General features: G+C 25.1%; 1 protein-coding gene across 4 annotated transcripts; it reads left to right on the forward strand.

Moving 5' to 3' along the window:
• The first annotated feature begins 118 nt into the window (after positions 1 to 118).
• On the forward strand, positions 119 to 17,014 carry LOC122504379 (exopolyphosphatase PRUNE1). 4 transcript variants are annotated; one of them, XM_043615475.1, is made up of 7 exons: positions 119 to 567; positions 973 to 1,223; positions 5,410 to 5,675; positions 11,632 to 11,873; positions 15,078 to 15,236; positions 15,540 to 15,754; positions 15,988 to 17,014. In XM_043615475.1, exons 1-6 carry the CDS (start codon positions 532 to 534, stop codon positions 15,708 to 15,710), a joined length of 1,125 nt encoding a protein of 374 aa, XP_043471410.1. In that variant the 5' UTR covers positions 119 to 531; the 3' UTR covers positions 15,711 to 15,754; positions 15,988 to 17,014. The 4 variants fall into 4 exon arrangements, with proteins under 4 accessions (XP_043471410.1, XP_043471409.1, XP_043471411.1 ...); XM_043615474.1 differs by having other exon boundaries at positions 15,540 to 17,014; XM_043615476.1 differs by lacking the exons at positions 15,540 to 15,754; positions 15,988 to 17,014 and adding an exon at positions 15,377 to 15,421.
• The last annotated feature ends 2,349 nt before the right edge of the window (positions 17,015 to 19,363 follow it).

A 19,363-nucleotide genomic window follows, 5' to 3' on the forward strand; every position in this document is an offset into this window, starting at 1 on the left:
TAAAATATAACAATGACTTTTTACTTACTAATATCAATTTTTAGTTTATTCAATTCAAATGTTCCCGGCATGGTCGCCATATTGGATTTTAGTTCCAATGTTTTTCTTCAGACAGCGCTTGGCTAATTGACATATTGTTTAAAAATTATTTTGTCGCTAAATAATATAGAAATAGTGTTGAAAAAAGGGAAAAAAGTTATGCGAACGATATAAAAATTTAGTGCACGGGATAAATATCTAAATATTGCAATTTATTGTCAAATGCTTTTTTCTTGATTAATTCTCGTCTTGTCTCTCTCTTTGACAATCGGGTGTTGCCGACTGTCAGTGCACTTTAATCTACTATTTGAAGAAGTTTGTAATATTACTCATTGACAATTTGTTTCCGAAAGAGTATTTTGTTTATATATTTCAAAACTTAATGTGTGGAAAATTATCCTGTCGTAATTAACTGACATTCGTCTATTCGGGATATTAGCGGTAACATAACCTCTAAAGTGTCATCTCAATTTTTTCGCTCGCAATTAAAAGATGGAGAAGTTCCTTGTGAAATCGAAACAAGCTCTGGTAAGATTATCGTTATTATTTATTATCTTTTGTTTTGTTTATTACTAAAAATATTTTTTTTTTATAATTTGCATTTGACCTTTAGTCAAAATAGTAGGAAAAAAATTCGTAACAGTTTTCATGTTTCCCTATAGATGTCTCTACATTTTTTTTCTTCCCGCCTTTTTTAGTTGTTAATAACAAATAAACAATAACGGTTTTTTCGTTTATTTACCTTATTAAGTAGATTAAGTAGATAAAAATGTTAGTTTTCTTTAATTGTACAGTTTATTAGAATTTCAAATTCTTCATTAATATCTCTTTATTTTTGTCTTAGACTACAAAAGTTATATTTTTTATCTGAATTTGTCAATCACGGAGAATTGTTGTAAAAATTAACCTAAAAAACGTGTTTTTTTTTTGCAGACGAATTTGAGTGTTTATGAAAAAGTACGAATTGTACTGGGAAATCAAAGTTGCGATTTAGATTCGGCAGTTTGTGCATTAGTTCAAGGACTCTTTCAATATTACGATGTAGAAAAGGAGAATCGAACAAATCGAACTAATGTTGCAGTGATACCGGTTATGAATATTCTTGAAAAGGAATTTCGTGTCAAAACTGAGGTCCTTTATTACCTCAAGCATCATAAAGTACCCTTGAGTTTATTGACGTTTCGGTAAGTCCTTGTACAATACTTAAAATTTAATTCATGCATTTCAAACGCGAACGAGCCCTCCCTTTTCATTCCTCTCGTTCTCTCGTCAAAAGCATTTTAGTACCTCTCTGCCCCCAGGACAAATCCCTTTCTCGCAAAACTTTTCAATTATTATCATCTTATCATTCTACAACAGTGCATTAAGAAAATGTATTATCTTCGTTCCACTTGTTTATTATTGTAACATCGTTTATGAAACAATTTAAACACATTTTGATCTTGGCAAGATTTCATTAATTTGTTGATTTTCATTTCTTTAGAGCCTTTAGACGGAAAGAGACAACAGGAATAATTATTATTCAGGGACATCAGGGAATTCAGGGAAAAGTCAGGGATTTTTATTAAAGTACAGTACCGTCCGCAATTGTCAGTCCACCCATTTTTAAAGGAATGACAAAAATTTTTTAACATAAAATTCATGAAAACTAAAATTTTTTTTGGTTTATATTTTGAAAGACGATAAGATTTTGAAAAGAATAAGACCTTACAGAAGTCATTTGGCCAAAATTTGTAGAAGATATTCCTAAAAATCGTCATTTTCAATGTTTTACAAAAATTTAAATAACTTCTAAAATAATGAACGCTTTTTAATAATCTTAGGATTATTTTAAAGGTCTTTTTCTACGGAATAAGAATTACTTATAGGCATTAACCTGTCATTTTTAACTTGGAATAAGCATGACGTCAAAATTAGACAAAAAAATTGGAAAAATTTGAAATCAATTTTTTGTACTAAAAACTATTCTAGAACATATATAAATCATGATATGGTGTAGATTTTTCAAGAAAATTTAATAAAAATATATGTTTGAATTTCAAAAATTATTTTTTTTTAAATAATATTATTTCAAATTTTTTGAATTTTTTTGTCCAACTTTGACGTCATGCTTATTCCAAGTTAAAAATTACAGGTTAATGCCTATAAGTAATTCTTATTCTGTAGAAAATGGTCTTAAAAATAAGCCTTAGATTATTAAAAAGCGTTCATTATTTTAGAAGTTATTCAAATTTTTGTAAAACATTGAAAATGACGATTTTTAAGAATATCTTCTACAAATTTTGGCCAAATGACTTCTGTAAGGTCTTATTCTTTTCAAAATTTTATCGTCTTTCAAAATATAAACCAAAAAAAGTTTTACTTTTCATGAATTTTATGTTAAAAAATTTTTTTCATTCCTTTGAAAATGGGTGGACTGACAATTTCGGACGGTACTGTACTAAAAAAAATTGAATTTTGCAGAACTTACAAATTATTGCAAAAATTTAATTATTTTCAAAAGTAATATAATTCTTCGCAAAAATTTTATTTTGTTCAAAAATTTGTAAAAAATTCTTGTAAAAATTTCAATTATCTTTAAAAATAATAAAATTCTTCTCCAAAATCCAATTATTTTTAAAAATTTTAATAAAATTCTTGTCAAAATTTCAATTATTTTCAAAAATTTTCCTTAATTCAATGATTTTTAATATCTATTTTAATAAAATTTTTCAAAAGAATTCAATTATTAAAAAAAAATGTAATAAAATTCGTTGCAAGAATTCAATTATTTTCATAAATAATGCATTCTTTACAGGATTTCAATTATTTACAAATTTTTAAAAAAATTTCTTCGCAATAATTCAGTTATTTACATAAATAATCAATTTTTTACAGAGATTCAATTATTTTCATGAATAATAAAACTTATAAAAAAATTTCAATTATTTTTAATTCAATTTTAATCGAATTCCTCGAAAAATGTAATTATTCTTGAAAACTTTATTAAATTCATCGAAAAAATTTAATTGTTTAAAAATTTGTTGATAAAATTCTTTATGAGAATTCTATTTTGAAAAACATTCAATTATTCAATAAATTATTTATTTATTATTTATTTTCAAAAATAATTGAATTTTGAAAAGGTTTTAAATTAAAATCTTTGAAAATATGAATTGTTCATACTTTTAACTTACAATAATTCTGTAGAATTATTTCTTTTGAAAAAGTTTAATTGATTTTTTTTTTTTTTTTAAATTATTTCAAGCTTTTATTTTCTAAATATTTAATTGAAGAATTTCCGAATAATCGAAATTTTGTAAAATTGAATTATAAAGAAATGAATTTGAAAATTCTCAAGGAACTTTTGCAAAAAGTATTAAAAAAAATTTATAATTGAATTCTTTCGTAGAATTTTAATAATATTTTTGAAAATAATAACATTTTTCGAAGAATTTACTTAAAATTGTATTAAAAATAATTGAAAGTATTTTATTATTTAGTAGGAGAATAATTGAATTTTTGCAACGGATTTTATTAATTTTTTTTAAATAATTGAAATCCTGTAAAGAATTGTATTATTTATGAAAATAATTGAAATCTTGCAACGAATGTTATTACATTTTTTTAAAATAATTGAATTTTCTTGACAAATTTTATTAAAATAGTAGATTTTGAAAATATTTGAATTTCAGCAAAGAATTTCATTAGTTTTGAAATTTAATTGAATTCTTTCGTAGAATTTTAATAATATTTTTGAAAATAATAACATTTTTCGAAGACTTTACTTAAAATTGTATTAAAAATAATTGAAAGTATTTTATTATTTAGTAGGAGAATAATTGAATTTTTGCAACGGATTTTATTAATTTTTTTTAAATAATTGAAATCCTGTAAAGAATTGTATTATTTATGAAAATAATTGAAATCTTGCAACGAATGTTATTACATTTTTTTAAAATAATTGAATTTTCTTGACAAATTTTATTAAAATAGTAGATTTTGAAAATATTTGAATTTCAGCAAAGAATTTCATTAGTTTTGAAATTTAATTGAATTCTTGCAAAAATTTTTGAAAATTTCATCTTAGAGGAATTTATTTAAAATTGTATTAAAAATAATTGAAATCCTTTGAAAAATTTTATTATTTATGAAAATAATTGAATTTTTACAACAAATTTTATTACATTTTTCTAAATAATTGAATTCATGTAAAAAAATTTATTACTTGTAAAAATAATTGAATTCTTGCGAATGATTAAATTTACATTTTTGTAAATAATTTATTTTTGAAAAATTATATGGAAATTTAAATTATTTTAAGTTGTTGAATTTCATAAAGGTTTGAATTAAAAATTTTTGAAAATATTAATTCCCATAGAAAAACAATAATGATTAAATATTTATTTAAAAATGAGGTTATTGATTGATGTTTTGGAAATAATTTTACAATTAAAGAAATTCGTAAATAAATGAAATAGAACAGTTTTTTGAGTGTTTAATAATTTTTAGAGTGAATCGCAGAATATTCTTAAGGGTCAGGGAAAAATTCAGAATTTTGTCTGGAAATGAGGGAAAAACAAAATTAATTTTTTGTGGTAACCCTGTTATTTATAACAAATTGTTCAAAAATAATATTAAACACAAAATTAATGTAAGTGGAATAATTATTCGAAAATTAGATTTTATAGATAGAAATCAATAAAGTGCTATAAAGGATTTTACTTTATTAAGGAAGTTAGTGTCTTTTTATGAACACAACAAAAAGCGCAGCTTCACTTTCAAACAACGTAATCACTTTACGGTCCCTGTGGAATTTGAAACTGTCGGCGCTGCAAGTCTAATGAAAAATAAGTCTTGAAAAACTATGAGTAAACTATTTACTTACAGTTAACAATTAAATTCTAAACTGAAATTAGATAGCTCTATATGTCCGTTTCCTTTTAGAAGTAAAATCGTGTTTACTTTTTGTTCTCTTATTAAAACGAAATTCAAATGGTAATTTATTTCAGTTATTAAATAAATGTTATTTTCTTTCTTGAATAAAATTCAATAATAAAATTCAAATGTGTAAACATTTGAATTTTCTTTATTTTATTTTTATTTTACTTCTTGAATAAAATTCAAATGTGTAAACATTTGAATTTTCTTTTTGAATTTTATTCAAGAAAGAAAATAACATTTTCATTAGTCTTTGGAAGATAAATGTAATTTAATTCTAATTCCATATAATTCAAATTCTATATATAGTGTATAATTCCATTAGTTTGGAAACCAATATGTCCTTATTGTTAGCTTGAAACTATTTCAAGAATCTTGTGAATACAGTTGCCTTGAAGGTCGAGACATTCCAAATCTAATTTAATCCAAGAAGTTAATTAACTTTTGCAGAGACCAAATCGATCTTCACGCCTTGAATGTGGATAACAAATTGGAGCTAGTTTTGGTCGACCATCACACTCTCACCGATGAGGATTCGTCGCTGGCAGATTCAGTCGTAGAAATTATTGATCACCGTCCCCAAGATGCAGCTTGGAAGTGGACCGGCAAAAGGATTAATCTACAAACGGTTGGCAGCTGCGCCACTCTTGTCGCTAAAACCGTACTCGAGAAACATCCAAATTTAATTGATTCACAAATATCAAATTTATTACGTGGCAAGTATTTTTCAAATTTTCAAAAAAAAAAAAAAAAAAAAAAAAAAGAATTTCAAAATTTTTTAAAAATATTAATAGGTATTAAAAATACTAATAGGAAAAGTAGAGACGAAATTTTTTTTTAGCCATGGCACCATCCGATGAATGAATTGTTAAATATTTTCCCAGAGAGCCTGTTCGCTGGCTCGTTGGGTTTTCCAATAAATCGTTATTTTTGCAATGGATAAAATATTCAAAAGCGGCCTGCCATGGAAGTTAAAGGCATACTCGAATTTTCTCCGACGACCTCTTTTTGAAAACGAGAAAGAGAAAAAAAAAGAAAACAGGTGGCTATGATACAAAAGCGCTTTGGCATTTTACTGAATTAAGACGAATGATTAATGAGGGTTTCATTGTTTATTTCTTCTTTTTTCGGCCATTTGTCCAGATTAGTATAGAAAAGAGGAGGGGAAGGATAGTTTATATCATCAATTCTTGTTATTTGTTTTCTAGACTTCCGACCAGAGACAAGAAATTCCCTTTGAGAGTATTGGTATTTTATTCCTAATTGAGGAAAGGGTTAGAGTAAATAATAGAATAGTGTCTTCTTTTTGCAAAAAATGGAAAGAAATGTTCAATATTTCGAATTTTGATAATTCTTAGGTACTCATAAAAGAGGAATTTCTAATCTATGAAATTTGGCAATATTCGTAAATTCAGGTTTCGCATTCTTCTACTAATACCTACTGTTTATTATTTTTTTCAATTTGCAAATACTTTTTTTTTAGATTTGTGCCACTAAAAACTTAATTTGACTTGGAATTTTCTTTCTCTTCTTATAAATTTTAAAAACACTAAAAATAGAGGTAAAGTTGAAATCTTTAGAAATAATCAATTATTTATTTTTGCATTTAAATAATTGATTTCTTGTAGAACTTTCTGATATGAATGGATTTAAAAAAGAATTTCAGTACAAATTTTTAAAAACTTGACCATAAGAAACAATTATTTAATTTTTGAATAATTTTAGATTGAAAATTTTAAAAAATTTACTATGCAATTATTATTATTTATTATTCTCAAAAATCTTAATAAAATTCTTCTCAAGAATTCAATAATCTTTATAATCAATAAAATTCTTCGCAGAAATCCAACTATTTTCAATAAAAATTTTGCTAAAATTTCTTGAAAAAAATCAATTATTTTACAACATTTAAATAAAATTCTTCGAAATTTATTCGATTACTATGTTTAATAAAATTTCTATTAATTTCTTTGGAAAAATTAAATAATTTTCAATACAATTAATTAAAACTCTAGAAAAAATTCAATTTTTTCAAAAATTTTAATAAATTTCTTTAAAATAATAAAATTTTTCTAATGAATTCTTCACGAGAATTCAATTAATTTTTATAAGCAATAAAATTCTTCACATAAATGTAATTATTTTTAAAAAACTAAAATTTAATAAACTTCTCCTAATGAATTTAATTTTTTTTAAACATTTTATTAAAATTCTCGAATTTTAATAAAATTTAAATTAAATTCCTCAAAAATCTCAATTATTTTCATTACAAAAAAATTAAATTTTAATTAAATTCTTCCAAAAACTTGATTATTTTCATTACAATTTTCAATAAAATTTTCGAAAAAGTTCAATTATTTTTAGAAATATTCAGAAATTAAATTATTTTCAATACAATTTCAATAAAATGTTTTTTAAAATTTAAATTATTTACCTAAGCGATAATGTTCTTTAGAAGAATTCAATTATTTTCATAAATAATAAAATTCATCGGAGAAATTCAATTATTTTTAATACAATTTTAATTTAATTTCTGAGAAAAAATTAATAATTTTTAATATTATTTTCATTAAATTTCTGAAAATTAATTCAATCATTTGCAGAAATAATAAAATTTTTCACATAAATTAAATTATTTTCAATTCAATTTCAATAAAATACCTCGAAAAATTTGATTACTTTCATAAACAATTAAATTCTTCACAGGAATTTAATTAATCAAAAAAGTTTGATAATTTTATTTAAAAATTCTAAAAAATATTTGAATTTTCGATGAATTACAGTTGTAAATTTTATAAATAATTAAATTGACAAAAGTTTTACATTAAAATTGTTTAAAATTTTAATTTCTGTGAAAAAAATTTAAAAATTTGAAAAGTTTATTTAACAAAAAATTATTCAATTTTTAAATTATTTAATTGAATTAAATTATTCAATTGAATAATTTAATTTAGAAATTCTGAAGAAAATATGTTTTAATGAAATTGTGATTATTATTTTAGATAGTTGAATTTTCGAAAATAATTTTAAAAAGTCGAGACAATTGGAAATGGCAAATTTCATTGGAATGAATTTTATATTTTAAAGAATTGAATTTTTTTTAAGTATTTACTGTTAATAAATTGATTTGAAACAAAATCGTATTTTTATGAATCTATATTTAAAGAATTTTATTATTTCTGAAAATGATTGAATTATTTGACAGAAATTTAGTAAAAAAGGAAAATAGTAATTTTATTGAATAATTGAAGCTAGTTTTTGAAAATTAATTAACGAATGCAAAGTCCGTTTGTTTCTATTGAAACTTTTTGGAATTTTTAATATTTTGCAAGTTGCATTTCTGAATGTTTAATTTTCAAAAAAATGAAAATTTTTTTGCAAGACTTTTTTCGATTTGAAAATTTCATAGTTGGTCGAGGAGTTTCAAGTTTTAATTCTTGAAAATTTCTCTCTGAAAGTTTCTTTGCTATTTTCACGTCTCGACAAAAGCTTTAAGAAAGTTTTCGACGGTTTTTGAATGTTTGAGAGAGTGAGAGAAATGCCTATATATATACAGACCCTCTTCTGCCTCCTCGAAAAAAGTATTAAGTACTTTTGGGTATAAGCTTGAAAATTAGGTTTGCCGTTTTCCTCGAATGGAGTGTATCAAGTCTTATATTTCTCTGTACAATAAAGCACGAGGACTTTTACCTTGAAATATATTCTCTTGACTTTTGTATTTGTGCAAGCTGCTCCGACGTATTGTTTTCGTTATAATCGAGCCGCGGCGTACACACAGTAGCCTGTCAGCCGCAGCAATTCCTACGGGGCCGTAAGTTGCTTTAGGGCGGGAAAACTTTTGGCGAGAGAAACCCTCTCTAGAATGGACGGATCAACGTGAGATTTGGTAGACTCCTGGAGCACCAAGCTAAGCAGAAGCCGGGGATTTTGATTTACCGCGCGGATGCGGAGTGAACTTATTTACGGAATCGTACATTTCAGCGACTCACTCTCTCTCTCTCTCTTTCTCTTGTTGGCTCTTCTGAATATAATACCGGAGGTTTTTGATAAAGTTGAAATATCCAATGAATTATTTTGAATGGCTAGTGCTAGCCATTCATTATTCTCTTTTGGAATTTCCGGCATTAAAGGTATTTAGTTTCAGGAAACTCGTTTCATGTCAAAAATCTGACAGCTTTTCATAATCAAAATTTCGGTTATTGTTATTATTATTATTATTATTATTGTTTCCATTGTTAATTTCCACGATGTTCAATTATAACAGCAACGCTTTCTCTACTCTGCCTAATTATTTCCGTTCTCAACATTTTTTTTTTCTTCTTTTCTATCTCGCAAATATTTTCAATTTGAAAAATATTTTCTTCCTAAAAAAAGAATGATCGAAAAAAAGAATTGAAAGAAAAACTTTTTTTGATTGCTATAAATTTTAAAAAACCTAATTTAAAAATAGATTTTATACATTTCGGAAAAACGAACAAAAAATTTACTATAGAAATGTTTCTATTGGTAGTTTTTAGAAGAAAATTAAAAAAAGGAGAACGGAAAAAAAGTTTGACAGATTGAATAGAGGTCAGGATTAATAAATTCCGGAAATTTTTCACATTTTTCTGACTTTTTCCTGGTATGCTTGATGTATATCGGTATTATGTATACATGTATATGTGAAAAAAAAAATCTCCGGCTTTTATCGGATTTTAAGTTCGTTTGAGTGAATTTCATGTCTGTATTTTACTCCTCTTGGTGCATTGAATTATATTATTTTTAATGTACATTGTTTTCGAACAATAACATTTTCCCTTCGCTTTGAAATCATTGGTTAATTAACAAGCCCTTTTTATAAAACATACTTTACATACTTTGTTAATATTAAACACGTAGAGAAAAAAAGTTCTTTATTTATAAAACAATAGATGTTTTCCTTTTCGAATTATAATTAAATATTACATTTTAGTTAACTTATTTTTTGGAGGAAAAATATTTGAAATCAATTATTATATTGTAGGCAAATGAAAAAAATATTTTCTCCTAAATTGTTTTTATCTAATTTAAATTTAATTCTACGAACTAAGTAATTAATTAATTAAATTCAATATTAAATTTTAAAGAAATTCCTCTCTTTTTGCTTTCATCTCATTTCGTTAAGTAAGAAAATTAAGACTACTCTCATATGCATATTCTCATAATATCTTCCTCTCTTTTTACATTTATGCTTCATTCTCCGAATAATAGAAACTATTTTCACAAGGGAACTATTAGGGAATAAGAATCTACTAATAGAAAATTAAACAGGAAATTTGTACACTTAAGAAAATCCTATTTCGCCTTTATAGGAAAAGATATTTTGTAAAATATATTCTTCATTATTTTCTGCGGACGATATTAAAAGTGAATGGGAAACTAAAAGTAATTCAATTGTCGGGAAATATTTTTTTCCTCTTAAAATAAACTCGTCGAGTTTTTTTCCAAAAACGGAGAAAAAAATATTCTGTACCTATTTTTCAAATTTCTGAAACGAATATTTAAAAAAAATATTTATTTTGATAAATTATTTACATCTATTTTTATAAATTATTATTTTATTTTATATTAATAATCGTTGTTGTATTGTTGAATTAAAAATTTTTCAGCGAATTTTTTTTTAAATTATTTTTTATTTTTTTAAATTAAAAATAAATAATTAGTTAATTTCTTTTGTATAAATTTCGAATCGGAAATCATTCAAAAATTGAAGTTGATATTAAAAATAAAAAGAATTTGAAATTTCTCTAATAAAAATAAATGAAAGACTTTTACTAGTTGTTTATATTGATAAAATATTTTCTCACAAGTTAAAACAGCTTTAAAAAAAGTTTGTTCGAGTAACAATTTTAAAACCGTTTTGAAAATAAAGAGACAGTTAAATAATTTACCAAGAAAATGAAGAAAGTTTCAAAAAAAAAAGAAAGAATCTTCTCTCAAGTGATTAGACTTTTTCTTTCTGGACAAGAGAATTTTTCTTTTTTTAAATGCCAGCCTTATAAGATGTTCATAAAAATAATGAAATGGATACTAAGTCGAAAGAAAATCGATTTAATATTGCCCTAGGTTAAAAGAAAATTTCTTTTAGATCTCAACTCTCTGAGGATCTCTGCGGAAAATTCCTATTTATTTTTATGGGCTGAGAAGTTTAAAAAAGTTCTCCCATTAACTTTGAGTTTGGTAAAAAAATCTTCTTTTTTGGAAGTTAAAATTATTACAAAAAAAAGGGGTGAAGTTTTTACCCTCAATAATTAGCTTAAAACGAGTCAATTTTGCGCTTTAGATTTTTTTTTACCAAATTCGAATATAATAATACATATTTTGTTAAAGAAATATTTTTATTTGTAAAAATATTCCTTTTTTCAATTTGGTTTATCAAAATTTTGTTTCAAAAAACTTGCAAATTAATTAATTAACTGGCAATATCAATTTTAAAAATTTATTTATACTTTTGGTTTTATTTTTTATTTCTACTTTATAAAAGAGGGAAAATAATAGAAATTCTAATTAATAAATTTTGTAATAATAGAAATTAAAATAGGAATATATTTCGTAATAAGAATGGAAAATAAATGTAATAGTAAGAGTAAAAAAAAATGCTAGTTTATTAAGGGAGAAAAATAATAAAAGTGACCTCTTCAATTATTTTTACAGGGCCAATTCTCGTGGACACTTGTAACTTTTCAAGGGAAGCTGATCGGGCAACGCCGACAGATTTCGAGGTGATTCAAAGTCTAGAAGAGGTCGGTTCGTTGGACACTGAAAGGGACGTTGTCTACAGAGAAATTCTCTCGGCTAAAACCGACATCAGTGGTTTGACTCCGGGCGATTTGATGATCAAGGACCTAAAAGTGGTCAATGGAGTGCCTATTGTTGGATTTCCAATTCTAGTTATGGTACATACACACACATAATGTTTAATCAATTTTCTCCCATATGAAATCACATTTTGACTGTGTATTGCCTTCATATGCAAATTGCAAAATGAACCCGCATTTGACATTTGACACAAGCTCTTTCCTCTTTCTCTCTTACACATATATGTATCTCTCTCTCTCTCTCTATCTCTATCTCTCTCCCTTGGTTTTGACCAAAACAATCCCTGAATAATCGTTTAACCCTGCTCTCAACCTGCAGGCTTAAAGAACGTGACCAGATTGTTAATCGTGAGCGAGTGTCTCGCGCCTAATGAATTCCAACTCAAGTTTAGTTTCTGAAAATAGACTTCTCCCAATTTCTCTCTTCCTAAGATAAAGTATCAACTGGCGTTTGTGAGAAAGTTTCTAAAAGGAAATTAATTAATCACAATTAAGAAAATTGCTTGAAAAATAAATTACTTTCAATTACAGTATGGAGTAGTTAATTAATTTAAAATGTGGTTTTTCCACTTAGGAACGTAATTTCAGCTTCCTTTTTCTTTAGTGAAAAAAATTTCAATTTCAATTTTAATTATTGCTTTCTTTTTAAAGTATGTAACATCATTGAAATTAAAATTTACAAATTTTTTTTTCGATTTCTCGAGTTTCTGTTGAGAATGCTCTTTGAGAATAAATTTACTGAAAAAAAGGATATTTTCTCTAATTATTTGCTATTTAATTATTTAATAATATTTAATGGCAAATTCGTCAAAGAAAATATTTTTGTATTTATAATAATTTTTGAAAGATATTTGCTTAGGTCAGAATGAAGTTCCTAACGCCGTTTGATACTTGTTTCTAAGTTGTCTGATTAAACACACATATAATTAACTAACTGAACTAACTTTATTTACATTATTTATAAAGGTAGTAATTTAAGTTTGTATAAATAAGACTAAACTAATGTTGGCGATATTTCTAAACGTAAAATAACATTTTTATGGAAGTTCTTTTCTAAGTTTTTGTTTATTAATATTTATTGAAAGTTTGCAAAATTTAGTAAAATATTAATTTTAATACTTTTATTAATATTTTCAATTATCAATTCATTTAACATTATTTTCGAAATATTTATTTGAAATTATATTAATTAATTTTATTATTAATCTATTCTTAAATTAAATTGTTTCAATATTTTTTCATTTTATATATCAACTTCAATTTTTGAATAATTTCAGATTCAATATTTTTAAAAATTCGTTGAAAGAATTCAATTATTTATAAAAATTTTGATACAATTCTCGATAAGAATTCAATTATTTACAGAAATTTTAATGAAATTTCTGTCAAGAATTCAATTATTTTCATAAGTATAATAAAATTCTGAGGAGTAATTCAATTATTTTGATAAATAATAAAGTTTTTAAATTAAAATAAATAAACATTTTTTCGGAGGAATTCAATTATTTTCAAAAATTTTGATAAAATTCTTTAGGAGAATTAAATTATTTTCCGAACAATTTTAATTGAATTCCTCAAAAGAATTCAAACAATTGAATTTTTATTTTTACAAATTTTTTATTTTTTACAATATTTTTTATTCTAATTTTTTTTTTAAATAATATAATTCTTCACAGGAATTCAATTATTTCTAATATATTTTAAATGAAATTCTTTAAAATAATTCAATTTTTTATATAAATAATAAATTTCTTCCCATAAAGTTAATTATTTTCAAAAATGTTGATAAAATTCTCTAAAAGAAATCAATTATTTCCAATACAATTTAAATAAAATTTCTGTAAAGAATTCGATTATTTCTACAAAATTTTATAAAATTCGTCGAAAGAATTAAATTATTTTCAAAAATTTTGATAAAATGATGTATTTTCAATACTATTTTAATTCAATTTCTAGAAAGAATGTCAATTTTTATGAAAAAAATTAAAGTATTTTCATAAGTTTTAATAAAATTTTTTATTTTTGTCAAAAATTGAATTATTTTTATAAATAACATAATTTTTCAAACGAATTTAATTATTCTTATAAATAATAAAGTCTTCAGTGGATCGAAATATTTTCAGCATAATTTTAAATAAATTCTTCAAAAGAATTTAAATTTTCTTCGAAACAATTGAATTTGGATTTTTGCAAATTTTATTATTTTTTATTATTTTCAAAAATAATAAAGCTCTTTGCAGATAGTCAATTATTTTTAATACACTTTTAATCCAATTTTTGAAAGAATTAAATTATTTTTAAAAGTTTTAATAAAATTCTTCGAAATAATTCAATTATTTTTTAACATTTGAATATAAAATTTTATGCAAAAATTGAATTATTTTTAATACAATTTCAATCAATTTTCTTGATGGAATTCAATTATTTTTACAAATTTCAATAAAATTTCTTGAAGGAATTCAATTATTTTAAAAACTATTCATAAAATTCATTAAAGAAGTTCAATTATTTTCATAACAATTTTATCTAAATTCTTTAAAATAATTTTAATTTGCTTCCAATTAATTCCATTATTTTCAAAAATTTTAATAAAATTCTTGGCAAGAATAAAATATTTTCACAAATAATAAAATGCTTTTCAAGAATTTAATTATTTTTAAACATTTTAACATAATCCCTTGAAAAAATTCAATTATTTTAAGAAATTTTTATAAAATTCTTTAGCAGAATTTATTTTTTCCTATAGTTTTGAATAAAATTCTTTGAAACAATTCAATTCAGATTCAATTCTTTTCAAAAAGTTTAATAAAATTCTATGCAAAAATTATATTATTTCGGATTCTTAATTGTAAAAGATAAAAAAGTAGGATAAATTTGTTCTTAACAAAAATGTCCTTTTCAAATAAAAAATAATCCACTTATTAACACAAAATTATGAAAAATAATATAAATTCTAAATTTTTTTGCTAAAATAGAATCACAAAACTTATTCTCTGAATAAATAAATAATAAATCTAAATTGGGAAAAATTTAAATTTAATTAAATGATTATTCGCATATATTAGTAAATTAATTTTGATTTAATTAAAATTTTTTATTATTTTAATAAATAAAATAATAAATACTAAATTAAATTAAAAATTAAATGGAAATTCATCAAAAGAATATAAAAATTGCATTGTTTACAATTATTTGAAGAAAATCGGAATAATGAACTCTAAAGAAATTTGTAATGTTAATTGAAAAAGTTAAAGAAAAGACTTTCTTCTTTTTTGTTCACAGGACTTTCTCGCATTAAATGATGCCTTCGAAGCAATTGGTACATTCACAAAAAGCAGATATTGCTCGCTCACAGTACTCATAGGAATGGATTTAAAAAACAACACCGTATCTCGAGACATTGGTGTCTTCTCATTGGATTTGAATGAATTGGAAAATAAAGTAAGTGCTATACGCGCCATTCCAGTACATTTCTGCTCTTACTTTCCATTCCTCCACTTTAATACACCATCCAACTCTACTCTCTCTCTCCCCCGTTTTCCTGGAGACTTTACAGTAGTTTAAGTTTCGAGTGCCTTCAGATTATAAAAGGGGTGTGTAACGAAGAGTGAGGAGAGAGAGAGAGAGAGGGGGGTTGAATGAACAGTTCAACTTCCAGTTTTACTGGGAGACGAAGCAGAGGCGAGAGTCGTCATTTTCTACATCAAATTCCGGAAATTAAAGTTACGCTTCTTTCCTTTTCAGATTATAAAAGCCTTAACTTCATCGACCGATCCAAATCTCGATCTAATGGAAGAGAGTAGACATCATGGAAAAGGAATGAATTTGATCATCTACCGACAGAGAAACGTGCGGGCAACTCGCAAGCAAATACTACCGATTATACAAAGTGCATCGACAGGATGTCGTTGTTGACTGTTGTGCAGCCCTCGTCCCTTCCCTTCCAACCACACGCAAAAGTAAATAGTGAACCTCCCATTAAATGAATTAGCATGTGGTAATTATACAAATCGTCCCCTTTTCTCAAAACTAAATTCATAAAGTGAAAATAAATTGACAATGCCGTTGGCTGTAAAAAAAACAAAAAAAAAAAACAAGAAACCAGAATGAAATAAGAATCAAATCATTTCCATACAAAGTAACTTCGAGTAAAAGTTATATACATATCCTTTTCGTTTGTTTTTCCATTCAGGACGAAAAAAAGTATCAGCTCAAAGGAACTTGTTCGCCTTATATTTTTCATATACATATATAAGTTTCACGGAGAAATGCGATATGCATCTCGCGTAAAGTGCAACAATGGAACGGACGTCCTTTGTGTACTGAGAAATCGAAGGTCGACCAATTTTCAAGGAGCATAAACATCCCGAGGGAGGAGAGAAAAAGAGAGAGTGAGAGAGAGAGAGAGAGAGAGAACGAAGCGAACTTGCTTCCATCGACAGGAGGCCGTCTGTTTATTTTTCATTTCCCTGAGTCGTTGCTCCACAACCAACTAGACGTCGCCAGGCTCTCGAATCACTAATTTCCCAGACGTACACACCATGAAATCTGGTAAATAAACCAAACTTTTTGAACTGGTCGATGCGAGAGGGAAAAGGGCGAGAAAGAGAGAGAGAGAGAGAGAAGTAGAAGAGAAAAAAACTGCCATCGAGAAAAATCAAAAGAAAATAAAATAAATTCAAGGTATTTAAATTGAATAATTTTAATTATTTCTCTCAATATATTTTTTTGGTTGTCTGCTTCTTCTTTTGGAAGAATATTTGAATTTTTCCCAATGATTTCCTTTTCGAATAGAGTAAAGGAAAAATAATTAGTCAATTAGCGTTGAAAAAAAACTTGAAACTCTAGTAAGAATCTTGGTTCAAATTTAATTAGACATGAAAATCCGTTTGGTATGAAAAGAATTGTCGATTTTCTCCCCGAATTGATAGAATATGTATTTTAAAATGTATAATAATTAGACGGATAATGAAAAGTAATTTGGAAAAAGTTCGTTTTGCGAAATGAAGGAGGGAAAAGGGAGTAAAAATGTTTTTAAAAAAGTAAAACAATCCAGAAGAGTCGAATAAGGAAGGAAATAAGAATTCAGAAAGATGAAGTCGAGGAAATCGAAGAAATGAATGGACAGAAGAAAATAGAGAGAGGAAAATAGGAGGAAAAAATGTGAAGAAGAAAATGGAAAGGATAAAATGCAGGGAAGAAAATAGAAAGAAAAAATAGAAGGAAAAAATAGAAAAAAAGAGAGAAGAAAAATAAAAAAGAGAAAGAAAAAATAGAATAAGAAAATAGAAAGAAATGAAGAGAAACAGGAAAGAAGAAAATAAAATAAGAAAATAGAAGGGAATCAATTGAATGAGGAAAAATTCTAAATTAGTGAAAAGTCGTCGACTAATTCAAATTAGTTAAAATTTTCAATAATTCTTAGTTAATTTTTACTATTTTATTTAGTACACATGAAACAAATTTTTTACCTGAAACAGCAATAAGTTTCTGTACATTAGCGAAAGTATTTATTGAAACAACTAAAAATTTCGCTAGTCCAGTGAAATTTGTAGCTGTTCCAGGCAAAGACTTTTTTTCCTTGTAGTTTTAAATTTTTTATTACAGTTTTAGTGGGAAGTTGCTAAGAATTGGTAGAAATTTTTATTAATTTAAATTAGTGGACAGTTTATCACTAATTCAGATTTGGAAAAAATAGAAAGAAGAAAATAGAAGAGAAAAAATTGATAAAAGCAAAATAGGAAAAAAGAAGAAGAAAAATAGAACAAAGAAAATAGAATGAGAAAATAAAAGAAAAAAAATGAAGAAAATATAATAAGATTTTAGTTTTTTTCCATTTTTCAGAGAATAAAAAAAATTGAAGGAAGAAAAATTGATGAAAAATAGAATAAGAAAATAAAGGGAAAAAATGGAAGAAATAGATGGGGAAAAATTGAAATAAGAAAAAAGAAGAAAATAGACAAATATTTTCTTTATTTTTTCTACTTTTTAGAAAATAGAAGGAAGAAAATAGAAATAACAAATGAAAGGAGAAAAAAAGAAAATAGAAATATAGAAAAAAGAATGCAATAAAAAAATAGAAGAAGAAAATGGAAAGGAAAAAATGATGGGAGAAAAATAGAAAGAAGAAATATAAAAAGAAGAATTGAATAAGAAAACAGAAGGAAGAAAATTGAAAGAAAAAAATAAAGGGGAGAAATTAAAAAAAGAAAAATAGAAAATAAAAAAAGGAAGAAAATAGAATATAAAATGGAAAAAAATGGGAAGAAAAAATAAAAAGGAGAAACAAGGATAAAATGGAAAAATAGAAAAGAGAACAATATAAAATGAGAAAATAGATAGAAAAAAAGAAGAAAAATCTGAAAATAGTAAAAAGAAAGAGAAAAAAAGGGAAAAAGGATGAAAAATTAGAAAAATACAAAAAATAACACCTAAAGAAGAGAATAGAAGAGAATAGAAGAGAATAACAGGAAGGAACAATTAAACGAAATTCAGACGAAAGACAAAAGAGGGATTTACTGACGGATGAATCAGAGAGAAAGAGAGAAAGCGCACGCGGAACCACAGAGTTTACAAGAAACCGATGAAAGGAATAAAGGAAAACAAACAAATCACACGAACCTTTAGAAAAAAATACAAAAAAAAGAACAGGGAAAATTTCAAAAACAATGAGAAAAGAAATAAAACGACAGTTTTTTTCACTTCGGAAAAAAAGAGTATATACAGAGAGACAGACTAAATAATCGAAGGGAAAAGAAGCATAGAGAGGAACGTATTTCACTGATTAATAAAATATACATTAAAAGAGCAAATTCTTTTTTTTGCTGCAAAACGACGAGGAAGAGGAGGAGATGAAAAAGAAGTTGTTGGTCCAAAAGGGTTGGGAAAAAAAAGAGGGAAAGCGCGAGTATACGATATTTCAAGGTGTGTTGCAACGCACGAGCGCCAATAACGTGGTTTTTCCCCTCGACGTTACTTCGACCTTCCCAAAGGTTTACGTGTCTTAGAGGGGTCCCCCGTTTATCAATAACTCGCGTCCCGGGAAACATATTGCAGTTCGGCTGGATGGATGGTGGTCGTTTGCAGAGGTTACGCGCCTCTGGATTGTTATGGATCGGTTGTTAAAACGTCCAGGTGGGGCAGTGCCAAGAGCAAACGATTCCCGTTTTGTTCTATGAGCCTGCGAACTTTTCATCGCTCGTTCCAACATCAATTTCGACAATTTTAGTTTTGCATATGTTTTTATTCCACTGGATTTAACGTTTTGAATAGTCTTTATTGTCTCATTTTTTAAAGAGAGGCAATTCATCTCGATATAACAAATAAAATAATAATTTTATTAAAATAATTTTGTCAATCTTCTATTTTTCATCTTCTTGTATATTAATAATCGTTGTATGTCGTTGTATTTCGGTAATTTGTTTATACTTTTTCTTTTTAATGTTTTTAATTTTAAAATTAATGAAATTTTAATTTAATTCTTTGAAGATCAAAAATAGCAAAAATTATAACTAAACCAAATTGTTTTCAATTAAAAGTATTTCTTCTATAATTCTAAATCTGAAATA

This window comes from Leptopilina heterotoma, unplaced genomic scaffold, assembly GCF_015476425.1.
Source record: "Leptopilina heterotoma isolate Lh14 unplaced genomic scaffold, ASM1547642v1 Lhet_294, whole genome shotgun sequence".
Taxonomy (NCBI): Eukaryota; Metazoa; Arthropoda; class Insecta; order Hymenoptera; family Figitidae; genus Leptopilina; species Leptopilina heterotoma.